The following is a 27,430-nucleotide window of genomic DNA, read 5'->3' as shown; positions in this document are numbered from 1 at the left end:
ATGTTTCTGTGTTAATTATTGATACACCACAGGGAGAATAAAACTGAACAATTAACATGCCTTTGATTTAGAAACCCTGGTTAATTTATTAAACTGGTCTTGATTTATGCTTTTATCTTAGACTTTAGTCTTTAAAAAAAGTATTTAAAGCCCTCGTAGTCAGAATTACGATCTTGCCTCATTGTCTGTAGATGGCTTTCATTCCCAATTTTCAGTACTATAAAATTCCATTATATTCCCTCTGTCTGTTTCTAATGGGCAGACTGGGAGAGACTGCTGCAGGGGTTACTAGCCAAATAGTTTTAACTGGATAACAGGCACTGTTTAAATTAACACTGGAGTTAATAGTTTATAGCTATGGGCAGGATTTGCTTGCTTCTTTTGTTTTGGATTGTATTAGTGCTTCAGAATCATACAGGAATAAAATTAAATGTGCTAACATGCCTTGGCCCCACTAGGACTCTCTGTGACCTTCCGTGATCTAGACCATTTCTAAAAGGCTTAGACAGCATGAAGCTCTCAACTAAACTGAAACTTGGGTTTCCCTGGGCATGCTCAGTCTCTTCAGATTCCACCGAGGCTTAAGGCTCTGCTGTCACCAGCCAACATGGTCTTGTACTCTTTCAAGTAGCAGAAAAACAGAAGGATAGTGAAATTTTAAACTAGGGGCATGAGGGAAGGAAGGGCTATAGTAGAAGTGAAATGTGACTTCCCAGCTACATGCCTGAGGCCAAGCAAGCAAGTTAAATATGCAGAGGTAGATAGGAGACTGAGATCAGGATCAAGGTACGGGAGAGGAAGTGAAGACATCCACACATTGTTCTTACTTCCTGGCAAAAACTCAGAATAATTGAAGGAGAAATAGTATCTCACTTAACATGAACCCTCCTGTGATTTTCTGATTGTCGCTGCTTTAATTACTCCATATCAGAATGACTTTTTCCTTTAGAAGAAGTCATAACATCCTGGCTGATGTTACCTTCCTCATTGAGAATTTTTTTTTTTTTTTTAAGATCTTTGGAAGAGGAAAGGGAATGACAGAGGGAAGGCCCTGCTGACATTTTTTTTTCTCCTATTTATTTGGTCCAAAATAGTTACGGTGGACAGCAGCCGGTGAGGGCCAGGTATTTAGGAGTTAGAACAATAGAAGTTATTATTTTTCTTAATTGCTACCTTGAACCATGAAGGTAGTAAAAATCCCAGAACACATTTATCTTGCAGTGTTGTCACAAACAAAAGAAACCATAGGACTTTCTCATACCACTAGCATTTGCTTTTTGCTTTTTCCATGTTTATAAGATTAGGTTTAGGAAAACAAATTATTAAGCCAGTACATAGTTTATGTTATGTAATTGTTTTCTTTGTTGCCTTTCTTTGGCATTTTGAGAATTCTTCATACATTTGAGATGACTAATTCTCTAGAGTTTCACATTGAAAGCCAGAAAATCTAAAGATGATAAATCAAATTTTGTCCTACTTTTTAACAAGCAGTTTCTTGGTTACTAATGAAAAAAAGAAAAAAAAAAGACTTTACCTTCCTCATCTGTGCATTAAGAATTTTGGGAACTTAATATGTAGGTATAAAATCACTCCATTAGTGTTAGGTGTATGCTAGAGCCTTTCTACTGGCATAAATGTCATTAAAAGTTCTACTTTATTTTTTTTTAAGATTTTATTTATTTATTCATGAGACACACACAGGCAAAGACATAGGCAGAGGGAGAAGGAGGCTCCCTGCAGGCAGCCTGATGTGGGACTTGATCCCAGCACCCTAGGATCACACCCTGAGCTGAAGGCAGACACTCAATTACTGAGCCACCCAGGCTCAGAGTAAAGTAACATTTTAGAGCTTTTGTCCCTGGTAGTTATTCACTGTTTTCCATACCTCCTTACAGTGTATATAAAACAATCATGTATGACTGCCATTTAGTGTCTGAGATGGAGAAGTAGCTGGCCCCTTAATTTCCTCTTGGTAATGGGTGTCACACATGCCAAATGATCCATGAGGGAAACAATGTAGTGTAGTTGTCTAGATTGTGGACTCTGGAGCCATAGGGGATGTGTGCACTTTGCTCTGAGTGTGTGCCCAGACAATTATATAATCTCTCTGAGCACAATTCTTGCTTCATCTAATTAACATCTAATTTTTTTTCTGTGTTTTGTTTTACAATTCTTGTTATTGTAAATTTGGTCTTCAAACTGGCTATTCCTTGTATATATGAAGGCAAGTAATTCTACATGTTGACACAAGTGACTTCATGAAAAAAATTTATAGTAATATTTTTGGTATATTGTCATTTTTCTAAATGTATAGGTATAAACATTTCCAAAAATATTTTATCTTCTTTCTAGTTTTAATACCGTTTAGTTGTTTCTTTTTTGGGGGTTGTGTTTTCTAGAAACCTCAGAAAAATATTAAATAATTTAAGAGACACCTGAGTGCTCACTCAGTTAAACATGGAACTCTTAGTTTCTGCTCAGGTCATGATCTCAGGGTTCTATGATTAAGCCCCATGTTGAGTTCTGAGCTCAGCAGGAAGTCTGCTTGAGATTCTCCCTCTCCCTCTGCCCCTCCCACCACTCATACTGTCTCTCTTTCTCACAAATGAATAAATACATCTTTAAAAAATACATTATTTTTAAGAATTTGAGAACTTTTTGTTTCAGCATTAGATTGCTTCTATAACTTTACATTGAGTCTGATGTGGCTTTTGGATTAAGATATTTGTTTTTTTTTTAAGATTTTTATTTATTTATTTATTCATGAGAGACAGAGACAGAGAGAGGCAGAGACACAGGCAGAGGGAGAAGCAGACTCCATGCAGGGACCCCGACACAGGACTCATTCCTGGGTCTCCAGGATCACGTGTAGGGCTGAAGGTGGCGCTAAACCACTGAGCCACCTGGGCTGCCCAGATTAAGATATTTGTAATAAATACAGCACACACAGATACACAGAGACACATAAACACTTCTTAGCTTCCAAACTCGATAGACCTCTTCAGGCTTGATCTTATTTACTGTCTTTGTAGAGTTCCCTACTGTTCTCCCTTGTCAACTATGGTCATGCAATCTCCAGGATCTAGTTAGATCTCTCTGACCATTCTTTAATACATCATTTGTGGGCTCTTTTTCTCTATTACACGTTGAGGGCTTCCCAATGTTGTGTCTGGGACTCACTCTTCATTCTGTTATTTTCCCTGGGTATTTCATATCTATTTTCATGGCTTCCACTCCTGCCTTTATTCTGATGATCCTGCATCTTTATAAATGGCTTGTTTTCATACACTTATAATCAACTTCCACCAGACTTTTCCACTTAAATGATTCATAGACACCTTAAACCTCCTCTTCTTCATCTGTTACCTTTTAAAATTGTCCAGAGCCAGCAAATGTTCCCTTAAAGGGACAATTATAAATATTCCAAGCTTTGAGGGCCATACAATCCTGTCCGAACGTTTGAGCTCTGCCATTGTAGCGTGAAAATGGCCAGTATGTAAATTAATGGGCCTGACTATGTTCTACTAAATCTTTCTTTACAAAACTGGAGGCTGACACACAGGATAGAGCTCGTTGATTTTGGCGTTGTGTATGTTACCCATGCTATAAATTTAGGCTTTATCCTTGACAACAACTGCTTTATTTTCATAGGATGTATATCTCCAAATTTTGCAGATTGACATTCTAAATATGTCCCACAATATGTACTCATTACTTTATCTACACAAACACGATCTTGTACTCTCCCTCATTTTTCTTTCAGGTTTTGAAAGCTTAGCAATTGGTCTTCAGTCTTCTACTTTTAGTCCTGCCAAAGCTATCTTTCCTAACTGCCAGAGGAAACCTTCTAAAACCAAACAGGATTATACTACTCCTGTGTTTCAAACTCTTGATGATTCTTCATTGCTTGAAGTAGTGTTCACAAAGGGAAAGCTTATTAACATGGCATAGAAGTCTCTCAGGGTGTGGTTGGGCCTTCTTCACCAACTCTGTCTCCTTTTCCTATTTTGGTCCATTCACGTCCTGGGAGAAGCAAATGATTAGATGTGTAAGGAGGAATTCCTGTGAAGGATGAAGTGGGAGAGGACCACCAGAATCAGCTGGGAGAAATGTTTGACTCTAGTGCAGGTCAAACACCTATGCAAGGAGAAAAAGAAAGAAAAGGATTTTGTAGGAAGAGCCTCAACACAATTCTGAGAAAGCCTCAGGCCAGTGGGAAATCCAGAGTTGGAGCAGAGGTTGCCTGTTGGGCAAGTCCCCATTGTGCTAGAGTGGCCTGATTGTGCTCAGTATTTGCGAAGGGCTGCCTGGGGTCAAGTGTGGTGGATTCATAGGTGTGGCAGATGGAGGCAGTCCCTTAATTGTGCTCACACAGAAGTTTCTCTTAAAGGAGAATTGATCGAGGTACTTCCAAGGCACCAAACCTGACTTCACACTTGACACATCAGCTTCAGTAAACCTCTTTTAATAGTCTTCATATACTGTGATATCCTTTACCTCCAGGCCTTTGTTCCCAATTCCTATTCCGTCTGCATGAACTCTTCCTGCCCCTGACTTTGCTTGCTCAACTACTTTTCACAGTTTGGGGGCTCAGCAGAAGAATAATCTCCAGAAACATTTCTTACCTCCCATCTCCCAAAGTGCCATCACTCAATCATTCCTTAACATCACTGAAGTGTTTTCCAAATTAAGATCGATTGTACGTGTTTTAGGTTTTATTTTTGACTAGACTGTAAATCTCTTGAAATAAAGGATTATTCAGTCTGTGCCCTCACACACCCACAGCAACTGGCACCCATTTTTGAATGAATGGACTGTACTCTCATTTATTTGTTGGAAGGGCAAGTTGACCCAGGTGAAAGAAAACAATATGAGAGGTGATACTTAGATTATTTAGTTTAGGAGAGTTCCTAAACAATAGGAATTTGGGAATGACTTAAGAGAAAACAATATGAGAGGTGATACTTAGATTATTTAGTTTAGGAGAGTTCCATGGCTTAACTATGAGATATATTTTAGTAATTGTGATTAATTAGGTTGATTTCAACTGAATGTGGGCTATCTGATGTATCAACAAACACTGCTTAAAGTAAAAAAAAAAAAAAAAAAAAAAAACTGTGTTCAATCCCAGGGTCCTTTCCTAGCTGAATGACCATATCACAACATCCCTGGCATTATTTTTCTCTTCAATAAGATGGAGGACATAATATTAAGAGCACAGAATTGTAGACCTATCAAACCGTCTGTAATGTATTCAACAACCTCTTGCTTTGCAGAGGTCTCTTTCCTGCCTCCTACTGTATTAACCTGCATCAAGAATGACTCACTATCCCACAATTGTACTGAAATTTAGATCACGTAACTCCTTGTGGAGAGAATGGATGGTAGCTGTGATTTAAAAGCAGGGCTCTTCTAACAATTGTATATGCAGTGAGGAAGGTAAATGTATTATTTGAAGAAGTAGTTTTGAACTATATGGACTCCTGGATTATTTCCAGTTAAAATTTTTATAGAGTTCAACATTGGAAGTAATGGGAGAATGATTATGTAGGACTAGAAATGACCATGAAGCACTGACTTGATGGACGACTAGAATCCTAACCTCCTGTGCTTGGGGATGAATTATTGTGTGACTGCTGTCTTTAAGGCCATGCTTTCCAAGTGTCACTTCTTCAGATGTAAGAATGAAATATCATTTTGTAAAATTAGGAGTGTTAATAAACACAATAAGTAAAAATCACAAAACAAAATATTATACAAGTCAAATAAGCAAAATGAAGATAGGTGAGATAAAAAGAAATTAGTCTCATTTAAAAAGAAAAAGATAAAGTAAGAAATGTAGGCCTGCAATTGTTAAATGAACTAAAATGACAATGTAAGATGGAAATAAAAGATCAAAAGGATAAAAAGATTAATGGAGCTTTAAGAATACAAACAAGAGACTTACATATTTAAAATGTAAAATCTCAGTGGATTAAAAGAAGTCAGAATACTAGGAAAAAGCATAAAATCCTCTCGAAGGAGCGCACCTTTGTCGCAAGGGGGAGGCCGGAAGCCTTGGCCTTGCTCTTTCTTTGGCGCCGGCCAGTTACCCACTTAAAATACTCTGACCAGGGAGGAGAGTATGGATCCAGAATGCTGGTTTGCCCTTCTGGCCAGTAGAGGGCAGCCGCACAGAGAGGTGAGGACAGGCTGCGCTGATGCAGGAAAGAGGCTCTTGGCTGGTCTGAAATGACCCTGAAGTGTACTAGCCAAGACACCTGCCTAGGTGTTTCTTAAGTCATTCCCAAATCGTGTGGAAGCACATATTCCTCTGTCTCCCCACTTTGACATTTATCCTCTATATTTCTTGACCAGGTTTCAGTTCCAGGAGTTTGCTTTTCCTTGTTTTGTTTTGTTTTTACTTTTAATGTTAGCAACTGTAAATACAGTGTGTTTTTCAGCCCTTGAGCCCCTGGCTTCATTTGGCTGTGCATGCATGCCTATTATTTTTTAAAGCTTGTTTGAGATATGGCCAGTTGTTTGAACACACATATACACAAACAACCCAAACTCCCTCCCCATATATACACTCATCCTCCTCCACCCATTACACATAACCTGGACACACATAAGCCACGCAACCCCCCCCCCCACATGCACAGAGACACATGCAGACATGTGTGCACTGCCCTTTACCTTTATGCCTTTTCTTTTCTGAAAGGCACTCAGGTCCTGAGTGGCTTCTCCCCACCAGCCTTTCACATCCATCATCACAATGCTTCCCATCTCCACCACAGATAGAGATGAGAATATTGTAAATTTATTGTTTCTTTCCGAGGGAGACTTTTAAAAAGTTTTTCCCCTGTAATCTATAAATAATGAAAAATTCCATTAGAAATGCAATGAACAGTGTAACTTTTATGCAGAGTTTTTCAAGCTCAATGTTTCAGAGCATTCGCTTTCATGACAGCCTAGAGCCATGGCAGGTAGGAAGATCACTCAGCTGACATTGCCACATTTCCTAAAGTGTGTTCTTGGGTTCTCATAGGTAATGCATGTGTTTTAAAGGGAACTCTCTCTTTGCTCGAATAGATTTGAGGAATGCTACTGTAAACTGACTCCTTCAATGCAGAACTCTCCTAAAGCATTTCCTGTGGTAATTTGCTTTGGGCCATGCAGTATTTCCAAAACATATTGGCCAGGGAAACTTATTTTTTTCATCAAAACATTACATCTCTAAGCTCAGTGTTCCGTGGAAAATAATTTAGGAGGTGATGTTCTAATGACAGTAGTACATTTTCTTCTGTTCTGTAAAGAAACTGTTTTACAATTGCCCTTATTGAAGAGTTCAAATTTACCTCAGTATATTTCCATCAAATTGGCACTTCTTTGTATTTTTAGAACAAGGTATAATAAAAAAAAAATCTATGCTAAAGCCAATATATGATTCTGAAGAGTCTCCTGAAAACTCAAAGCAGAACGAATGATTCTTGTTATGTTTTATTATGTGAATCTGAGTTTCTGTAAAAGAGTTCTTTGGAAAGCAGTCATCTTTGTAAAGGAAAATAGTTTAATTATATTTTGATCGGGAGTTTCTTTAATTAGAGTATCAGTACTTAGTGCATGTTACATGATAAGATGATCATAAACAAATCAACCAGCAGCAGTGGAAAGAGAGTGAGAAAGAGAATTCAAAGGGATCCCCAGCTCTGGTACAGACAGCCAGTGTGGCAGGAACACCAGTGTTCTCCTCTCAGCCTTCCTTTGTGAATTTTCCATGTAATGATAGATGCTGCAAAGCCATCCACTGTACTGAGGCCTCTTCATGTTTTTTTGACACTGTTTGGAGGATTACTAGTGCATAAGGCACAGGGTCTGAGTCATACTCTTCTGAGTGAAGTAACAAATCATCCTCTAAGATCTATGCAAAAATGTGAGGTTGGTTTCTATGTCAAAACTTGACACAGAAAAGCTTTCTCTTCTGTGTTTCCATAACCTCATGCATCTGCCCTCTCAACTGAAGAGGGAGCTTTGACCAATGAGTAATTTCCTAGGAAATCCAAGATTCCAGTGGACCTCAGACCTGGTCTATGTTTAGTGTATGCTTCTTTCTTTCTAAGTTCCCTCCTGTTTGCACTCATTCCTCAGAACCTCATAGCCCTTGTGCTGATAGGATCTCTGCTATGGAGATATGTGCATTAAAACAGGGGAATCAGAGTCAGAGTCACAGAAGCTTTGAGCACAATTCTCAGCAACTACATTAGGATGTTTTGGAGGGTTGGACCCTCATCTGATGATGCCCAGATCCTCATACAGACTGATTTGTCTCTTGAAATCGGGATGCTTGTTTCTGTATCTAGACATCCCCACCTACATGCGTCCAGGCTCCTCAGACTTAGCAGGGGCAAAGTGAAGCTTAAGTTCTCTGCAACACCTTCGTTTAAGGAGACATCTCTATTTTGCCCCTAATCTAGGCTCCTTCATAACTAATCTCTTTATCATGATACTTTCAGTTAATTGTGACAAGTCTCACATACCCAACACAATGAATCCTTTTCTAGAACACTATCTTTTTTTATGTAAAATATATCTGTTTCTAGTGGGAGGTAACCTGTACAGTATATATCTTCTGGTTGCTACTCATCAAGGTTTCAAGAGGCATCCTGCCAAGGGACTCTCCACTTCTCATGAGGTAGATATAACGTGTACACTGGTGAGCGCTGATGCATCCTTCAGTTGTTGATTACAAATCATGTTCTTGCTCTGGGGCTCTAAAAATCTCCCATAATCCTTCAGAGTGGTACACTGAAATACTTGTACGTTCCTTGAAGCCTACCAATGTAAAAAGAAAAAAAGCAAAAAAAAAAAAAAAAAAAGAAAAGAAAAGCTGGTGTCACAATCTCATTGGAAAGCCCTTTGGTTGAGACAACCTTTTGCAAGAACACAGCCTTGGAACGAGCCGCGCTGTTCTTCACCCTGAAGATTAGATTCAGGGGAGAACATCTTAGGGACAGTCGCTCCTTGGTCAAGGCCACTTGGGCACTTGTCTAGGCCGCCAGGCAGCCGCTCCTCCATGCAGAGCCTGCTTTAGAGAACAGGGCGCAAAGGCAGTCGTGTCTTCTCTCCTAATTCTTTCATGCTGCCGCTTTCAGAATAAGATAATCCTGGACCCCATGACGTTCAGCGAGGCCCGCTTCCGGCCGTCGCTGGAGGAGAGGCTGGAGAGCATCATCAGCGGGGCGGCGCTCATGGCCGACTCGTCCTGCACCCGCGACGACCGGCGCGAGAGGATCGTGGCCGAGTGCAACGCCGTGCGCCAGGCGCTGCAGGACCTGCTCAGCGAGTACATGAACAACGTAAGTCCTGGGGCTCTGGGGCTCTGGGGCTCGGGCTGCCCGGCCTGGGCGAAGCCTCCTGGCTTGGAGGAGGCCGTGCGTTGCAGGGAGAGAGGACAGGCGTTCCCCGGAGAGACGGAGAACCGCTCTGCGGGCCTGGGCCGTGCGCTGGCTCCGAATGCCTTGCTGGCCTGGAAGAGAGCCGGGCAACCCACTGGCTAGGGTGACGTTGGCCGCTGGCTTGCATGATTCCATGGTCATTTGGATGGCTGGCCTTAGATTGAGCGTAAGATTGCAGTGGGTTGCAAGTGGACGGTGGATGGAAAGGAGGATGTAATGAAGTCATCCTAGGAAGAGCCCTGTTCCAAGCCAAGGATGGCTCTAAGATGCTAATCTTCACCCTTAAAAGGCATTCGTAAGCATAACAGGTTTTCAAATGTTTGTACAGGCTCAGTCGAAACTGTTGCAACGGCGGTGCAACTTGGAGGACGTGTTGATTCATTGTGCAGTTGGAAGTTCTTATGAGAATTAACCTCCAGGTTTATTAGTGGCATCTAGTGATAGTGCAGCACAGACAATAGCTGTCCTGCCCTACAGTTACGAAGTGTGACAGTTGTTAACATACCTGAAAACTACTCAAAGAAGTTGAAATCCATATTCTTTGTTTTGAAAGGCACTGAATTATGTTTGTATTGATTTGCTACCCTCATTCAGCTGAACTGATGTTTGTGGTGCCCCGTGCTTGCAACCATGAATGATCTGGAGTTTCTCCTGTCCTGGACTCCTGGGTTTGAGAGAATTCGGCATAAAGTGGTAAAATGTAGGTAAAGTGAGGTCTTGACACCACATGTTGAAGGAGTGCTCTGTGTAGTGGTCAAGTAGGGAGCAGGACACTGAAAAATCTGCGCACGACTTTTGAACCCCATGCTGGGTCCTTTTAGAACACCATAAGGCAAACTGAGAGGCAATGCAGCCAACCCATGTCCACCCTCCAACCAAGTTCTTCTTATGCCACCACCTCCCCTAACACCTCCCCCACCCCCCACTCCTGCCTCAGCCCCAGCCCGGAATGACATGCAGTCCACTGGTCAAGCTGGGAGTCAGCATTGACAGGAACAGTGCTGCCCCCTCCAGACTCTTCAGAGACCTTTGGTCTAGAAAACAAAAAGATTTTAGAGTGCTCTACAAACGGAAAACCAAGAATTTGTCTCTTTTATGTCAACCCTCAGATCCTTTGATTTTTGGGAGATTTTCCCATTGTTAGCACACCAAGAATAAGATGTGGCTGTCTCACATGGTATCCAGCTGCTTATGGGGATTTCTCCACAGGACACTGGCTGGCTAATACTTTATGTGATTTTGGTCTATGGGTGCTGTGCTGGGTAAAGCTAGAAATGTTGACTCCTATTGTCTCTCACGCTGAGTAAATCTTCTGAATAGCAGATTTAACAACAACAACAACAAAAATGCTTGCAACATCTGGGATTCTGTGTGTTTGTTGTTTTTAACAGAATAGCAACAGGCTACTTACTTGTATGTGGAATTTGGTTTTATATTAAGGCATGCTGGTATTCCTATCAATGAAGAATTATTGCCAACGGAGGAAGTAGAACCAGCAGAGATGACAGTGATGGTTAAGATGTCAATATAAATATTTCAGAAAAAAAAGTATGTTCCCATGAATGGTAATCACAGAACATGATTAAACAAGAGTTGATAGAGATCTGACATGTAATTTTCAGTTTGGTATCTACAGTCCTGTCAAGCAGAAGTTTTTCCTTTCACCGTAAACTCATATGGATCAGCAGAGCTGATGGGTTTTTGTATTTTATTGACTCTCTGTGCTTATTTTTCTGTTCACAACCTTGTGATACAGGAATGTTTTGTATTTTGTATTATAAAAACTTGGTTTCTACTTTGATATGGTTGCAGATAATACATAGGTGGGCTTAGTGCTTAAATTTCAAGTGCAGATTCTATTCACTTTGAACTGTCAGGATCAAAGGCTTAAAATAAAACACCTCCTATTGACTTTTATGTAAACTGTATAACTTCACTCTTCTTTGGTGATTTTAAGGTAAAATTGGATGCAGCTCCATCATCTCTGTCCAGCGCACTCATTCCTACTGTCAAAATATCAATTGATGTTTATTTTGGTATAGCATATATTAGTATAAAACCCACATACACATCTATGCCTTGACTGACAAGTCTGTTGTATTGCACAGCAACCAATAAATTGGTTGGTTGTGCCTACGATGTTTGTTATATTTCTTTTTAAATTTTGTAAGCTCTGGGAGTAAATGTATTATCAAATTATCACTCTGCATGTTTTCATCTTAATAAGCTAAGCAGTTGTAGGACAAAGAATTTATTAGATTGAGAAGAAAAGATTTAAAAATAGGCATAACTGATACTTTGATACTTCTGGATTCTAAATATTTCCTTATCTTTCCCTGATGAAGATTTGATTTATAAAGCTCACTTATAAGTAGAGCTGTCCTAAAAACATATAAATGCCAAGTGGTATCCACTGCAGGGGAATGGAGATTGGGAAGAAGAGCTGTATACAAAGTGATTAGGAAAAGGTGTCTGCAAGGGCCACGAGCTGTAGGTTGGCCATATGAGTTACACTGAGCTCAGTAGGTTATCCGTTCTGAGTTAGGTATTTCCACAGAAGTATTTACAGATCAATGTGTGTGTAACAAAAATTGGACACTTCCAAGAAACTGGTATGAGAAAAAAGGGCTGGGTGAACAGATGCATGTGGCAGAAGTGATCACGTTATGGCAGTGGTAGAAAAGAAAAGCCTTGGGTGGCCTTGCTTTTTAAAATTGATGACGTAAGCCCAAGTGAGAAGATTCTTTAAAAAAAAAAAAAACCTTTAAATAGACAATCACTATTGTACGTATGTGAAGACTAATAATGGGTAGAGAGAGACTCTTTCTAAAGGCTCTGTGGCCTTTGGATGAGTGCCATCAGGGTGGCGCTTGGAGTGTTATGTCGTGTACTATAAATAGTTCCAAATTATAATGAAGACATAAACTTTTCTCTGTAACTTACAATTTTAGGGCAGTTTTTAGGGCAATTTTAGGGCAATTTTAGGGCAGTTTTTCCCCCTGTGGCAGTAAAACTTTTTTCATCAAAAACAAAAAACAAAACAAAACAAAAAGCCTTAAAAGTGACCCCGTGACAGGCAACAATTAAATATGGTATTTTATTGATAAGGATTTTATGATAGATTTGAATTTAGAATATTCATTCAATAAATATGTATTGTGTGCCTGACCATTTTATGCCAGGCACTGTTCTAGGCTTCTTGGATGTAGAAGGGAACAAAATAGATAAAATTCTGTTCTGATGGCAATTCCACTCTATTTGGGGGCAACAATAATTTGAGCAAGGGTTATCTCAGATGATGACTTGTGACATAGGGAAATATAAATCCTAGGAGACAGGGAGCATGGGGTGCAGCTGTAAGTAAGGATGGCCTGCAAAGGGTTCATTGAGAAAATACTTTTGGCTAAAGACCTTTTGGAGATGAGGGAACAAAGAACACATAAGGTGGAAGGAGCAGGGAGGTTCAGCCCCTGGCTGTGTGTGGGTCCCCGGGTCTCAGAAGCCTTCATGGGAAGGCAATCAAGGCTGATGGGAGTGAATGGGGGCCAGCAGGAGACAGAGTCTGCAAGGGTACAAGGCATTGGACTACCCAGGGCCTTGTGCAGTGTTGTGTGGAATATGTCTTTCACTTTAATGCAATGGAGGATTCTTGGAGAGTGTTGGGAAGAAAGTGCCGTGACTAAGCTCCCCAGATAGGCCATGGGAGTACAAGGGGTAAAAAAAAAAGTAGGGAGACAGGAGAGGGGGCACTGAAATAATTCGTGAAAGGATGGTGACTTGGCTCAAGTGGTAGCAGTAGAAGTGAAGTACTCAAATTCTAACTGTATTTTAAACAAAATTGGCTTATAATGTAGCTGGTGAGAAGGATGTATCTGTGTCATGAACACAAAATGCATAGCAATCAGTGTGAATGGCGGTTAAAGTGGTAACAGCTCCCTCTGTGGTATCTTCAGTTGGTATCTTCAACTGGCTTTGCAGCATGGAAAATTGTGATTTACTCAAATGTGACAATTTGTAAAAAAAAAAAAAAAAAAAAAAAAAAAACCTCACTTTGCAGTGCCGGGATACTCTGCTAGACAGATTGCATGTGAAAAGGGAGTTAAATAGAAAAATTTTGTTTCAAAGCTATATCATCAAAAATACCTAACTATGGTTCTCATTCTTATAAATATAAAAGACCAGAAAAATATAAAACTCTAAGTACTAAACCTAAGTGCAGAACAATAACAAGATGTGTTAAGCCATTATTTCTTTGTGCACAATTTGCTGTTAGGCCTTGATGGGAATGTGTGATAATCAGGTATGCCTGGACCTTGTGCGTTGTGGTGCTATGCAGTCTGGTTCAGTTTTACATAAATAGGCAGTCTGTGTTGCTCTAAATTGTTTTTTTTTTTTTTTTTTTTTTAGATTAATGCAGAACTACCAATTTTTAAGACCATCATACAAAGTTTAACAGAGAATCAGGTGTCATAAATTAATGACTTGCTGGTCTCTGTTGTGTTAAAATGTGGCTGGTCTTTTTTATCCTATTCTTGTAAGTAGCTAAAAAATACTTATATTTTTACAAAATGTTTGAATCCAACATTTTTCAAACCTCTTGAAGCACCTAAGTGGATTCCTGGGGACATTTTGTAAACCACTAATGTGATGCACATGTTAAAAGCACAGGAGGACAAATTAATGTAGGAGAATATATACATATTACAAGTGCCTGATGGATCCAGTTTATGAAAGTTGAGGTCTGAAATGCTGTCTTAAAAGGTTTCAGTTGTAGGTCCTCTACTGTGCCAAGGCTCCAGAATACACCACTATATTAGTAACACATGAAGTGATATCCAGAGCAGAGGGGACTCTGAACATAGTGAGCTTGCTATTTTGTTTTCTAATGGTGCAAGAGAAATGTATGTTCATCGTAGATGAAGAATAAGAAGTGGGCAGCCCCGGTGGGTCAGTGGTTTGGTGCTGCCTTCGGCCCGGGCCTGATCCTGAAGACCTGGGATCAAGTCCCGCGTCAGGCTCCCTGCATGGAGCCTGCTTCTCCCTCTGCCTGTGTCTCTGCCTCTCTCTGTGTGTCTCTCATGAATAAATAAATAAAATCTTAAAAAAAAAAAGAATAAGAAAAATTATTCATACACCTCTAAAGATAATCATTGTTAGCAAATTTGTATTTGTCGTTCTAATGTTTTTAAACTTAGTGATACATTTGTACACAGAAACACACAAGCATGTTATACCTTGAGTTTTAAAAAATAAATTCATTGTATATGGCATTTTGTAACCTATTTTCTTAATATATTGTGAATATGTTACCATATCAATAAACATCCTCTAACCTTAGGTGTACTGGCTGCTTAGCTTTTTATTATGTGAACTTGTAATGATTCATTGAGAACCAATTCATTTTGAGAGTATTTTTTAAAGAAGAGTGCTGGGAAAGGTAAGGAGGGAAGCGTTTTCATGCTGGCAGTATAGAGTTTTGTTTTAGACCCAAAGAATGACGGAGGAAACAGTGAGAAAGTAGGGAGGCACAGCTTTACAGTTTATGTGCTTTAAAGGGATCCCTGAGAATTTTGTGCAGTGAAACTTTTGTATGTGAAGACATTTTAAATGCCTCTGAGGTTCTATTTTAAATGATCATAGGTGTATTTTTTCTGTATTTTATTGATTTTTCTTTATAAATTTGATTTTTCATTTATCAGAGTTTCCCTAAGTTGGCTATATATAAGGTACTGCACAGAGGGGTTGAGCACAACCAGTGGACAAATTCAACAGTTGGATTTGATCAAGGGTCCCAGAGAAGGTCCTGAGAGCTTCTTAAGGGAGTGCCATCAGAAGGATAACTTTATCATGCTGCCAAATTTCTCCCAGATAGGAAGATGGAAGAAAGACTGAGTAGCTGTTACCACTTAATAAGGCTAATTGTTAATGAAACATAAAAACTGGGACTCCTGGATGGCTTAGTGGTTGAGCATCTGCCTTTGGCTCAGGTTGTGATCCCGGGGTCCTGGGATCAAGTCCCGCATTGCGCTCCCCGTTCTTCTTCTCCCTCTGCCTGTCTGTGCCTCTCTCTGCCTCTCATGAATAAATAAATACGTAACATTCTTTAAAAAACCATAAATATTGTTTCCAGTAGCATCTAAGCCTTCTTGTTTCTCTCTTTTCAGTTATTATGTAGAAGAAGGGATGAAACTCACAAAAGTCAGTTTGCTTGATTACAGGTGTTTCTCCCAAAATGTTTGGCATAGAATAGAAAGTAGTGTTTGAAAATACTTGTGGGCCTGTTTAGACTCTGTGTTGCCCATACTTCCCCATCAAAGGCCTCCATTTTAAGAGGAAATTTAGATCTGTCTTAATAGGAATGGGAATGGGATGCCTTCGGTGAGAAGATTTTCCTTGTCTTCTCCTTATTTGCACATTTTCTTCTTTTTATACTCTGTGCCTTCAAATGTGCTAAATGCTCTCATCTCTATGAATTTTGACCTTCAAATTCATCTGTGCAATTATGCTTCTTATATAAAACTTTTGCTCCCTGAAGAGATAATTCTTAAATTCCTTTTTTAGTTGTATTCCCTGCCCAGACATTGAAAAAGTACAATTAGGTTACCAAACCCCTTTTCTGAGATCTAAAACTGTCTTTTGAATCTACTCTTCCTAAGAAACATGGTTGGGAAGAGAAGTCTTTTGGATAGTGCATTAGGCTTCATCTTTGAATTACATTGCAACCCCATTTGTCTGCATTGTCAGACAGTTTGCTGTGTGACTCCCAGAGGTACCCTGGGACTTGTATAGAGTAACACATTTTTTTTTTTCCTTTTCTTTTTTTACTACATTCCTTTTCTAATGGTGTTCACCTGAGTTTGCTGCACTGGAATCTCAAAAGCCAAGGGAGTGTTAAGGAGGGGTGTGCTGGGCAGCACTGGCTCAGACACCAGTGGTGGGACATATTCCCCGGGGGGGAATAATGAAGGTGAGAGAAATTTTGCCATGATCAGGTGTCCCACAGAGCACAAGTGTACTGAGTGGCTCTGGGAGGAGATCAAGACTGCAGGTGGTTGGTTAGCAGAGCACAGGTATGGGTAACATCTAGTCCTTGTGGGAATGTGGCAGGTCTCCTTGGTCCTAAAGGATCTAAAGTATGGAGCAATTATGCTGGTAGGGGAGTTAGGCCTTTTGAAAAGTACATCATGTTGTATGCATGTTTGCTGTTACTTATTATTAGTTCATGATGTACAATTAAATGATATACAGGATCCCAAGACAGATGGGTCTGACTAGATTTGTTTCCTTTGGATTGTCAGATTCAGTTCTTAATGCAATATTACATGCCATTTCTTGGCCAGGAAAGGTCTTTCCTATATAAAACTCTCCCCTGCGTCCCAGTATGGGTAGTTTAGCAGACTTCATAAGCCTTGCTTTGTAACCATCTATATACCCAATTTCAAATCCCAGTTTTGTCTTTGTATATATGACATGAATTTAGGCTAGGTAGATAGACTCTGAGCTTCCACTTTGTTAGCTATTGGGTAGGTAATAGAATATACCTATGGGAATATTCAGAGATAGATTAACAGAGTGACAGCCAGAACATTCAGTGTCAAAGGAAAGTCATGTTTGTTTCTATTATCCCCCTCCTTTTTTTTTTTTTTTGAAGATTTTATTTATTTATTTGGCAGAGAGAGAGAGAGAGAGAGAGAGCATAAGCAGGGGGAATGGCAGAGGGAGAGGGAAAGCAGGCTCCTGGCTGAGCAGGGAGCCTGACATGGGGCTAGATCCCAGGACCCTGGGATCATGACTTGAGCCAAAGACAGACTCTTAACCTACTAAGCCACACAGGCGCCCTTCTCCCAAGTGTTGTTATTTCCCTATTTTATTAATCTCAAATAAAAACTCTTTTCTTTAAAATTCATTGAGGGCTTTTTTGGAGATAAGAAGTGTAATAGATAAAGCATCACTGGGTGTGTCTGGATGGGGACTGAGAGGCCTGGAATATGTCTGGCTGTGTGGCCCTATTTAAGGGAATACTATGGACAGCACTGTTGCCAGGGCTCAGAAACAAATGGCAGTCCTTATGAAATGGGCTGATTTTTAGAGACCTTGGAGAAAAGCGACTAGGATTGGCAGTCCTGGGGAATCCACAGGGTAAACAATAGGAAGGCCAAGCCTCTGAGTTGTAAGAAAGTAGATGCAGTGCAGTTTGTCTGAGTTATAGATGAGGCACCTGCCTTTTCCTGGTCCTGCAGGCTTTGAAGAGAGAAAGACCAGGGTTCTCCCTTGAACATGGGGATATCTCTAGTTCCTAGGGATCAGGGAGATGGACTAAAATTCCCAGAGTGTAAACACGAGAAAATTAGTGGTACCTTGTACAAATATGGCCCTCTCCCTAAGCTCTAAATTATGATTCTGTGATTCTTGGGATTTAGAGTTAGAATTTGGACTAGTGGTTAGAGGTAAGGAGTTTTTGTTAGTGTTTTCATGGAACCTTGATTTGCTTGAAAGGGTTCAAAGGAGTCACCCAGGACATAAATTTTGGAAGCTTGACTGATACCCTGGGAAACTGAGGGATCTGCTTAGGGTGTTCACTTCTACTGAGAGCTCCTAAAAGTTGACTGCTATCCAACAATAAACTTATTTTTTTTTAAGATTTATTTATTTATTTATTTATTTATTTATTTATTTATTTATGATAGAGAGAGAGAGAAAGAGGCAGAGACACAGGAGGAGGGAGAAGCAGGCTCCATGCTGGGAGCCTGACGTGGGACTCAATCCTGGGACTCCAGGATTGCACCCTGGGCCAAAGGCAGGCGCTAAACTGCTGAGCCACCCAGGTATCCCCCAACAATAAACTTATTATCTAGTATTAAGATATACTCAGTCAGCAAAGGTGAGGCCCACTGCCTGGCAATCTCTTCAGTAGGAAGAATTTGGGAAAACAGTTTCCCTTGTCATCTAAATGGGGTTCCTAGTATTGGTTCTTTAATAATGAGTTAAGTCTGAGCAGCGAAAGTCACAACAACTCTAGAGCTCAATGTTGACTTCTCTATAGAGGAAAAGAGGTACTAAGCAATCCCAACTAATCAATCAATCTCTCTCTCTCTTTCCCCACTCTCCCTTAACATCTGTCATTTTTCCTTGCCTCTTTTTCTTTCCTTCTATCACCTGTAGAATTTTTTTAACTTTTTTTTTTTTTTTTTTAATTTATGATAGTCACAGAGACAGAGAGGAGAGAGAGGCAGAGACCCAGGCAGAGGGAGAAGCAGGCTCCATGCAGGGAGCCCGACGTGGGATTCGATCCCGGGTCTCCAGGATCGCACCCTGGGCCAAAGGCAGGTGCTAAACTGCTGCGCCACCCAGGGATCCCTAACTTTCTTTTTAATGCATAAATGGACTCACGGGAATGTAAGGGAATTATTCAGAGGCATTAAATGGCAAGAAACAATAAACTAGAGACAGGCCTGCATATTCCTTCTAGTCTAGACTTGGGTCTTCAATGAGACAGTGTGTAAAGACAGGAGACAAAAATCTATGACCCAGCTGGAGAGCCAGATTCGGGATAAAGCCTGTAAAATTCAGTATAAAGCCTGGATTCTCAGATGAGGACACTATGAGTCCATGATCAAAGAACAGAAACTTCCCTACAGAGCGAAACAATGGAAATGGATGCTGTCTTGGTCTTTGAGGAGCATTGTTAAAAACAAACAAAAAAAACCCAAAACTTTTCATACCAGCAAGAATTTATAACCACAGTCTCAACATCACTCAGTTTTGGGGTCAGAATCTACATTCTAGGGTGACATAAAGTTTATCCGAAATTTCATTTAAAGGGATTCTGGGTGGTGGGTTGCCAGGTACCTGGCAGAAGCAAATACCAACTCTTTCTAGAGGAACACACTTTAAACCCGAGCCTCAAAGAATTTCTACAGATAAATTACAGGGAGTAGAAGCTGAGATTCCAGAATCTCTAAAAATAAAATGAAACAAGCTGTCATGAATGAGAGCTGGCAAAAACACCAATTATAGATCACACCTTCAAGGGCTAAAGATGGTCAATTAAGAGATACAAATTATAAACTGTCTCTAAAGAAATTGAAGAGAGTATCCAACATGTGATGAAGGAACAAGAGACTGTCAAAATTGGATGGAAGTCTTAGGAGGCAGGACTGGGAGTTGTATGGTAGAGGAACATGGGCTTACTTGAAGGGGTGGGACGGGAGGGCCCTGGTTGCCACAAGCCTAGGATAATGGGAAGGAAGAGATAGGGTAATTCAAAGTATCTAGAGTAGTGGTGGCAGTAGCCTCTTGAGCAAAGGAGCTGGTTATCTCTTATAGCAACCCTTTGGTTGGATATCAGACACATTATTCACCATGGACTTCCATAAGGAACAGAAAAGGTCAAATCACAAAGGAAAAAATTATCAAATGAAACAGGAAATGAAAATAGAAACTGCCTTAACAGCAAAATTAAGTCCCATACTTAAAATTCTAGCTAGATCCTCTCTTTATCAAACACATCCCTCTACAGAGTCCTTGAAAGTTGGTTCTGAATCACACAAGGTCAATCAATAGGATGAGGAAGAGCAAGTAATGTTATGAGGCAGTAAGGGGCTATCTTTGATTTAGTCAATGAGCAGAGACTGTTGACAGAGTTGACTCCTGAGTCATCAGATTTGGCCATCTTAGTTAAGACAGCCTGGACAGCAAAATCCATCAATTGATCTTCTTGGGAAAGCCTTTCTGGTATTTCAAGGAAGATCTCTCAAAACTGTCAGGGAAAGCAGCAGGCTGTACTCTACCACCAAACCCATGAACCTGGATAAACTTTTCCTTTGTGTTTTCAGAAGATATGGGGGACCCATAACCCTGGATTTCTTGTTCCTGGATGGGTTGTTCCAAAGATAAGCTCACAAGAGCCTCTTTTCTTGGATCTAAGACTGCCTGATCTAAGCCCATCTTAAAAAGCTTCTCTTGATTCATTCAGGAAATTGTTACACTCTGAGAACTGAGTGTTTCACTGGTGGTGATGCCTCCCTCTTTATCAAACATACCAGATTCTTTGCTGCTTCAGTGACTTTGCACTTAGCATCCTTCTGACTGGAACATTCTTTCTCAAACTTCTAATGGATGACTCTGTGTTTCGACTTGAATATGTTGCTCTTAATCACAGTGGTGTATTTCTGTCAGAGGACCTGCTAGCCCACAAAACTACAGAATCTCTTTGTGTTATTACTGTCTGCTCCTCCACTGGATTTGAAGCTCCCATGAGAGGAATGCTGTCTTGTTCACAATCCCCAGGATCTAGAGTGTCTAGTCTGGAAAAGTAAATATTTTTGAAATGAATAAATAAATTCTCTTTCATCCCCCTCTAATAATAATGAAAAGGAGGAGGAAGGGAGGTGAGAGGACAGAGAAAGAAGAAAAGGAAAAGAAAAGAAAAGAAAAGAAAAGAAAAGAAAAGAAAAGAAAAGAAAAGAAAAGAAAAGAAGAAAAGAAAAGAAAAAAAAAGAAAAGAAAAGAAAAAAAAGAAAAGAAAGAAAAGGAAAGGAAAGGAAAGAAAAGAAAAGAAAAGAAAAGAAAAGAAAAGAAAAGAAAAGAAAAGAAAAGAAAAGAAAAGAAAAGAAAGAAAAGAAAAAATCGGTAGCAACATAACCCATATGTTTTGGGTCTGTTGAGTGACATGTTTTGGAGAAAATGGTTTGTTTTCTCTCTGCTCTACTACCTAGATCAAACTGTAAATAAATTAGCTAAAGTTAACAATACTTAGCTATATTGAAGCTAAATGAAGTTATATTTAAGACCCTGGCAGAGGCCTAAAATGATCCTAGTAACTATAAGAAATGATACAAAGTGTGCCACTTGCTTGCTTATCAGTTCAAAGAGCCCTATCAAGAAGCCCACTCTTAATTCTGCCATTTTAAGTGTTTTTTTTCTGTGGTGATCTGTTTGGGCATGAGTCCCTGGTGGATGTATGGGAGGGGCTTGCCGTTGTAGTTGTACAGCATTCCACTGGGGACTTTGGAAAATACTTATCACTTCCTGAAAGGCACAAAAGAGTTTATCTAAGAGAGAAATCAGCATAAGAAAAACGTCACAGTTCACTTCTTGAACCTTAGATGGTATCTCTGGAGGCCCAGCCTGGGCCTGTAGAACCTCCTTTTCCTAAAGAAGGGGTTGATAATCTCTTAACTTCAGCAAGTGCCGCAAGTGATTTCTATGAACAGGTGAATCAGGGAACCCCTGAAGTAATAAATCAGTGGATCACATCAAGAGTTGATTTAAAACAGCATGGGCTTAAAATGGATTTTCTTTTTTGTGAATGGAGATAAATACTTTTGTAAGAAAACATCAAGTGAATATTGCCTGGGAAGTTTTACTGAGCCTGGACATTTAGGATTTCAGAAGAGACTTGTGAAGCTGGATAGCTAATCCCTTCTTTGAATTCCTTACAAAGAGGCAAGAGAATCTGAACAAATATCTCACCTATGAACTATTAATTGAAAGGCGGCCATTTTGTTTTTTTGTTCTCAAAGCTCACCTCCCTCAAAGATACTTTTTCCTGCATGTCTAGTCCCCCTTTTGTAAAAAGACAATCTATCATCCTTGGAAGGACTCTGCTCTCAATAAGTGCTAGAACTAAAATATCTACTCTCACAGATGATTCAAAATCCTCTTTCTTAACAGCTTAATTGCTGATTTCAGTTTCTCCTAGCTCTGCAGGTTTGGCTGCAGCTGACAGATTTATAGCATCAACCCAGAGCTTTGCCTTTGTCAGTTCTATCCCTTGAATTGATCTTTTGTTACAGGTTCTTTTGGTGACTATTCTAAGGAACTGTTTCTGAGAGAAAGCAAACATTTCACCTGACTGCTCTTGGGATTCTTAAATCTATCTTTGTATCGGAAGCTCGTATCAGGAAAGCACATGTGCTAGGGTCCTCCCTACCAGGCCAAGTTTTCCAGGAGATTCTCCTGTCTCCAGACCTGAACCAGCCATACCCTAAGTCAGCTTTGGGAAATCACCTAACTTATCTGACATCATTAGACTCAGAGACAAGTGCCATAATTTCCCCTTTCCTCAGTTTCTCAGTAACATGTTCAAGTATTATTATTATTTATCTTTGCCCTTCACATCACCCTCCCCAACCTCCTGCCATGGCCCAGTGAACACCTTTGCAAGCAGGTATTTGCATTTCTTTTTCCTTTTCCTCCTGAAGTGCCTCAAGAACACAAGGGTTGACATGTTATATAAATTTCATCTCAACAGAAAAAAAAAAAAAGAAAAAAGACAACACTGGCCTTTTTATTATTCATTCTGCACACTTGGGGAGAGATCCCTTAAGTGGCCTGAGTTTGGTGGCTAATTTCATACTTTTGATTCCTGCCAAAAAACACATAAAAATCCTTTAGGAGATGTGTTTTTCTTTGTATTCATGAAACATTTAGAAATAAAATTCTGTAAACTTCATCTTATCACAGATACTACATCTTTTATCACCATAGGCCTGATTTTATGCTTATCTCTTCTGTTTGCTTTTTCCTCATCTGTTAGTTTTCCTTCTACCTTTTGTAAAACCTATAAAACCAGATCTGTCTCTCTCTTTTTTTTTAATTCTTTTTTTATGCATTTGTTTGTTTTTAGGATTCTGCAAGGATCACTATCCATTTTCCCAAAGCCCTTGTTTTCTGACTTTAGGCTATTTAGATGAAAATGAAGAGCAAGATATTTGCAAAAAATCAAACGATTAAGGACATTTTCAAAGTGACATAAATAGAACTGAAATTGGAATTCAGGTCTTCTTGCTTCTTCATGGCTGATGTAGTTTTGGAATATAGGTGAGGTTTGGTGGGGGTGAGGTCCTGAGCCGATGACCAAGAAAGAAGTTTTGAGATGACTTTGGTGCAAAATGGAGTATTTATTTATTTATTTATTTATTTATTTATTTATTTTCAAAATGGTGGTTTTATTTTTTTTTTAATTTCTTTTTTTTTTATTTATTTATGGTAGTCACAGAGAGAGAGAGAGGCAGAGACACAGGCAGAGGGAGAAGCAGGTTCCATGCACCAAGAGCCCAACGTGGGATTCGATCCCAGGTCTCCAGGATCGTGCCCTGGGCCAAAGGCAGGTGCTAAACCACTGTGCCACCCAGGGATCCCTGGTGGTTTTATTAAAGCATGGAGACAGGATCCATGGGCAGGAAGATCTGCTGCCCTGGGCTTGTGAGGGATGGCTGACTATACACCCAGGAGTTGAGGGAGGTAAGGGAAAGGGAGATTTTCAGAAGAATTTTTGTATGCTAAAGAGGACCTAGGAGATCCTGGAGGCCTTGCCATTGTCGTTTGAGTTAAGGTTGTTTTTCCCTCTAGTAAAGCATTAACATTAAGATAGTAGGGAGTTTCCTTCTGGAACTTAGGTTATTAATAACCTAATGCTTTTTCTTGTAAATCACTAAGACATTTTGTAAACTGAGGGAGACTTATGTCTATAGGACTATAATCTCCTTAAATTAAATATTTGTTTTTCCTTTCTCTTAGCTTTATGTCAGCCAGGAGTGCTTGAGAAATGTCACATATATCCCACCTGGGTCGGGGGCGGGGGTCATTTGTGGGGTGTCAGCTTGTGCTTTTTTTCAGTTGGCCCTCTGCTCCCTCATCAATTGTTACTCTTTATCTCCATTGCCTCATGATTTATATTTTAATGGACTTAGACATAATATTGGATTTTTAATATTCTAATTTTTTCCCAATACTCCTTTAGATCTCTCAGGGTTAGTCATATGGTAGGCTGGACAGTTTTTCTTTCTTTCTTTTTTTTTTTTTTTAAGATTTTATTTATTTATTCATGAGAGACACAGAGAGAGAGAGAGAGGCAGAGACACAGGCAGAGGGAGAAGCAGGCTCCATACAGGGAGCCTGACGTGGGACTGGATCCCGGGTCTCCAGGATCACACCCGGGGCTGAAGGCGGCACTGAACCGCTGCGCCCTCGGGGCTGCCCAGTTCTTTTTGCAAGCATCTATGGATCCTAGCAGAACCCTGCCAAAATCTCAAATAGCAGACAGAAGCAGCCTTTTGGGACAGCCACTAGAATCAGTCATAGAGGGTCCAAAAGGATAGGTGGCAGGAGTAGGTGTTCATAGAACAATTCAATTTAATTTGTTTTTTTCCCCAACCATGCAGACCCTCCTAGCTTTAGTCTCTAGTAGTTAGAGGTTGTAGACATTTTAGAAGACAACAGTAGAGGCAGTAACCATAACAGGCAGCCCTGCTGTCTCAACTTTCCCGAGGTATTCAATGCAGTGACTCTACTCTCAATGAGCCATGCCCAGGCAAAGACCTGTCTTTTATTTTTTTCTAAAAATAAACTGCTAGCTGCCTACAGCCAGGGTTAGGGGTGAGGATCTGGTGGTCTGACTGCTTTTTAAATGGAATTTCAAGTAGTCCTCTTGTGTTTAACCTAGCCTTTAACCTTCTTTGCTCCAGAAGAAGCTGATGCTTTAAGTGCCTGCATCTTTGAGGGTTTTGAAGTGTGAATTGGTTTATTCTGAGATTTCCCCATTGTTGGCCTAAGGTTCAGCTTTCTCAGACCTGCTAAATGACCTAGTACATCTCCCTCTGACATCCTCTTTCAAAGTATCGCCATGCTGTTGTTTTCCTCTTTTCTTGGCCATGAAGATTGATGCCTTTAAAAGAAAATTGCTTTATGATCATTTTCATGAGGTTTCAGAAAAGCCCAGTTATAGATCAGTGAGTTAAATCTGCCATCTTCAGCCACCCCTTTTATTTTAAGTAAGATTACAGGTTCCCTCCATATCTATGTCCAGGGTCCATTCTGTTTTGCACCCTCACTTGACCAAGGAAATGAATAAAGCTGAGCTGATCAAAGTATTTTCCAAGTGAGTTGAGAGTTGTAGATAAAAGTGGAAAGGAAACATAGTCTGTTAGAATAAAGCTTAAATGGGAGAATCTATTTGATCTAGTACTTTTTTTCTATTTCTGTGTCCATACTATTCCTAACCAAAGCATAATAGGTATTAGTTTCAACTTAGACCTTGAAGAAAATGTGGTTGTGAATATTGATCTTGCTAATGTAGGATAATTATAGAAACGGAACATTTATCATGTGGTAACAAAAAATTCTTTAGAAACTTTGATTGTTTTTAAGTCTACTTGATGTTGTCTTCTTCCTAGTCACTGACTGATGGCAATTGTACAATTGACACCATACTATGATCCATACCACTGCATGGAGGGAAAATGGAGATTGATGTTATTATCTCAACTATTTTCTTATAATTTGGTAATTTTTAGTGTCTCTCCCAAAATACTGAGAGCCACAAACTTTATTCATTGAGATGTCTTTGTAAATGGAATATCCTTATAAATTCCTTTGTTTTCTAAAGGTTACTTTAAGTCAGTTAAGTTTGTCTTATGAATTATTTGCTGTTTTCCCCCTCTGGTGTTATTTTATATCTGACTCTGGCACTTACATTTTTATATCCTTAGAACTTTTATCAGGTATATGACTGAATGATTTGATTTATAAACAGTCACATTGATATTTCCATCAAATCATATCGTTATAAAAATTTATACCCAGTTGCCAAAGACAGTGATAAGAAGAAGAGACGTAAGATATTTAACATTCCAGACAGCCATTAGGGAAGCTCTTATGATTTATCCCTAATACGTTGTGATTAGCATGGCACCTGATTAAATTTTCCCTACAAAATAAATACATTCACCAAATAATTCTCACTGAACCAAAGTCTATTTGCTAACAAATCACGTGTAGTTTGACATATGTCCATATGTTTAAAGAGTAATAAAAAAAATAAGTTGGTTTATTAGTTTTGAGACTACATTTCCCAGAGACCTAGATTCTTCAAGGTCTGCAATAGTGAGTGAGGAAGACATAGGAATGAGTGACGCTCATTCCCTTCCCTCCACCCACACTCATACCTACTTGTTCCTTTGGAGTCCTGATGCTAATTGAATTAAATATTTGGTTTTCACATACAATTTCACTTGGAAAAAAAAAAATAGATCCTGTTGGCAAGACAAATTTTGAAAATTGATGATGTACTATATACCCCTAAGACTTCTGTCTAAAGTGATCATATAATTGATAGGAAAGTTATTGTAAGACATAAATTATTTAGGTATCTGGCCAACCTGTGATTATACTTATGGATCTGAAGATTTTGATAATATTGAGAGGCTCAGCTCTTTGCAGAAGGCAGACCTGTCCTGAAATATCCAGATGAGTACAAAGGATGAACTTTTCACTGCATTCTAGCTATCAGTTTAGTTGTACACATTCTACTCAAACACATGAGAATGAGTTTGGCCACTTCTTTGTCTCTTCTCTGAGTTTCCTAGTAGCCCCTGGTCCAATCTGATGCTCCAGGAAGCCTCTCTTATCCCTTACCACAGACTCTATACTGTGCCCCTCAGGCCAAGAACAGCACACTGGTTATAAGGTGTGATGCCAAATCTCATGGCAGCCATCATTTTCATTATTTTCTTTAGAAATTGCCATGATTCGCAGTTTTTAGAATAAGATAAACATAATATTTGCAGCAGAAATAAGTTAGAATGTTCTAAAATATCTCCATAAAAGATTTTATTTTCTGTATAGAGTATCATTTTCTTCCCAGATAGCTACAGATGAATTGGAGGCCTTTCCTTGCACTGTAATGATATATTGAATTATACCAATGCAGTTTAGCAGAACTAATGCTTACTCACTTGCTGGGTAAATCAATCTGTTCATTTTCTGTAACACAGAAAGGAAATGATAATGAATAAACTTGGGGGTAGTGTTTTAAATTTATATGAAGTTATTATAGTAACAGAACATACTTGCTATAGGGCTACTCACTGGCAGGGTGAGGAAAATTTTATTTCTTTAAAAATTTAAAAACTAAAACTTAGAATTGAGTATCTACAACTTGAAAGAATATTAACAATTTGTTGAGTATCTGATCTCTTTTAGGAGTTATT

At 39.5% G+C, this 27,430-nt stretch overlaps 1 protein-coding gene across 7 annotated transcripts in view; it reads left to right on the top strand.

Annotated features, from left to right (window-relative positions):
- CTNNA2 (catenin alpha 2) overlaps nt 1-27,430 on the top strand; it is a 1,087,950-nt gene that overhangs the window by 365,855 nt on the left and 694,665 nt on the right. For all 7 annotated transcript variants that reach the window (XM_038561604.1, XM_038561605.1, XM_038561606.1 and 4 more), the window contains one exon: nt 9,135-9,338. In XM_038561604.1, coding sequence (XP_038417532.1) covers nt 9,135-9,338 — 204 coding nt within the window. The remainder of the gene's footprint in view (nt 1-9,134; nt 9,339-27,430) is intronic.

The sequence above is a fragment of the Canis lupus genome, chromosome 17 (assembly GCF_011100685.1).
Source record: "Canis lupus familiaris isolate Mischka breed German Shepherd chromosome 17, alternate assembly UU_Cfam_GSD_1.0, whole genome shotgun sequence".
Classification (NCBI taxonomy): Eukaryota; Metazoa; Chordata; class Mammalia; order Carnivora; family Canidae; genus Canis; species Canis lupus.
Note: the sequence above shows the minus strand (reverse complement) of the source record. Positions and strands in the feature narration are given on the sequence as shown.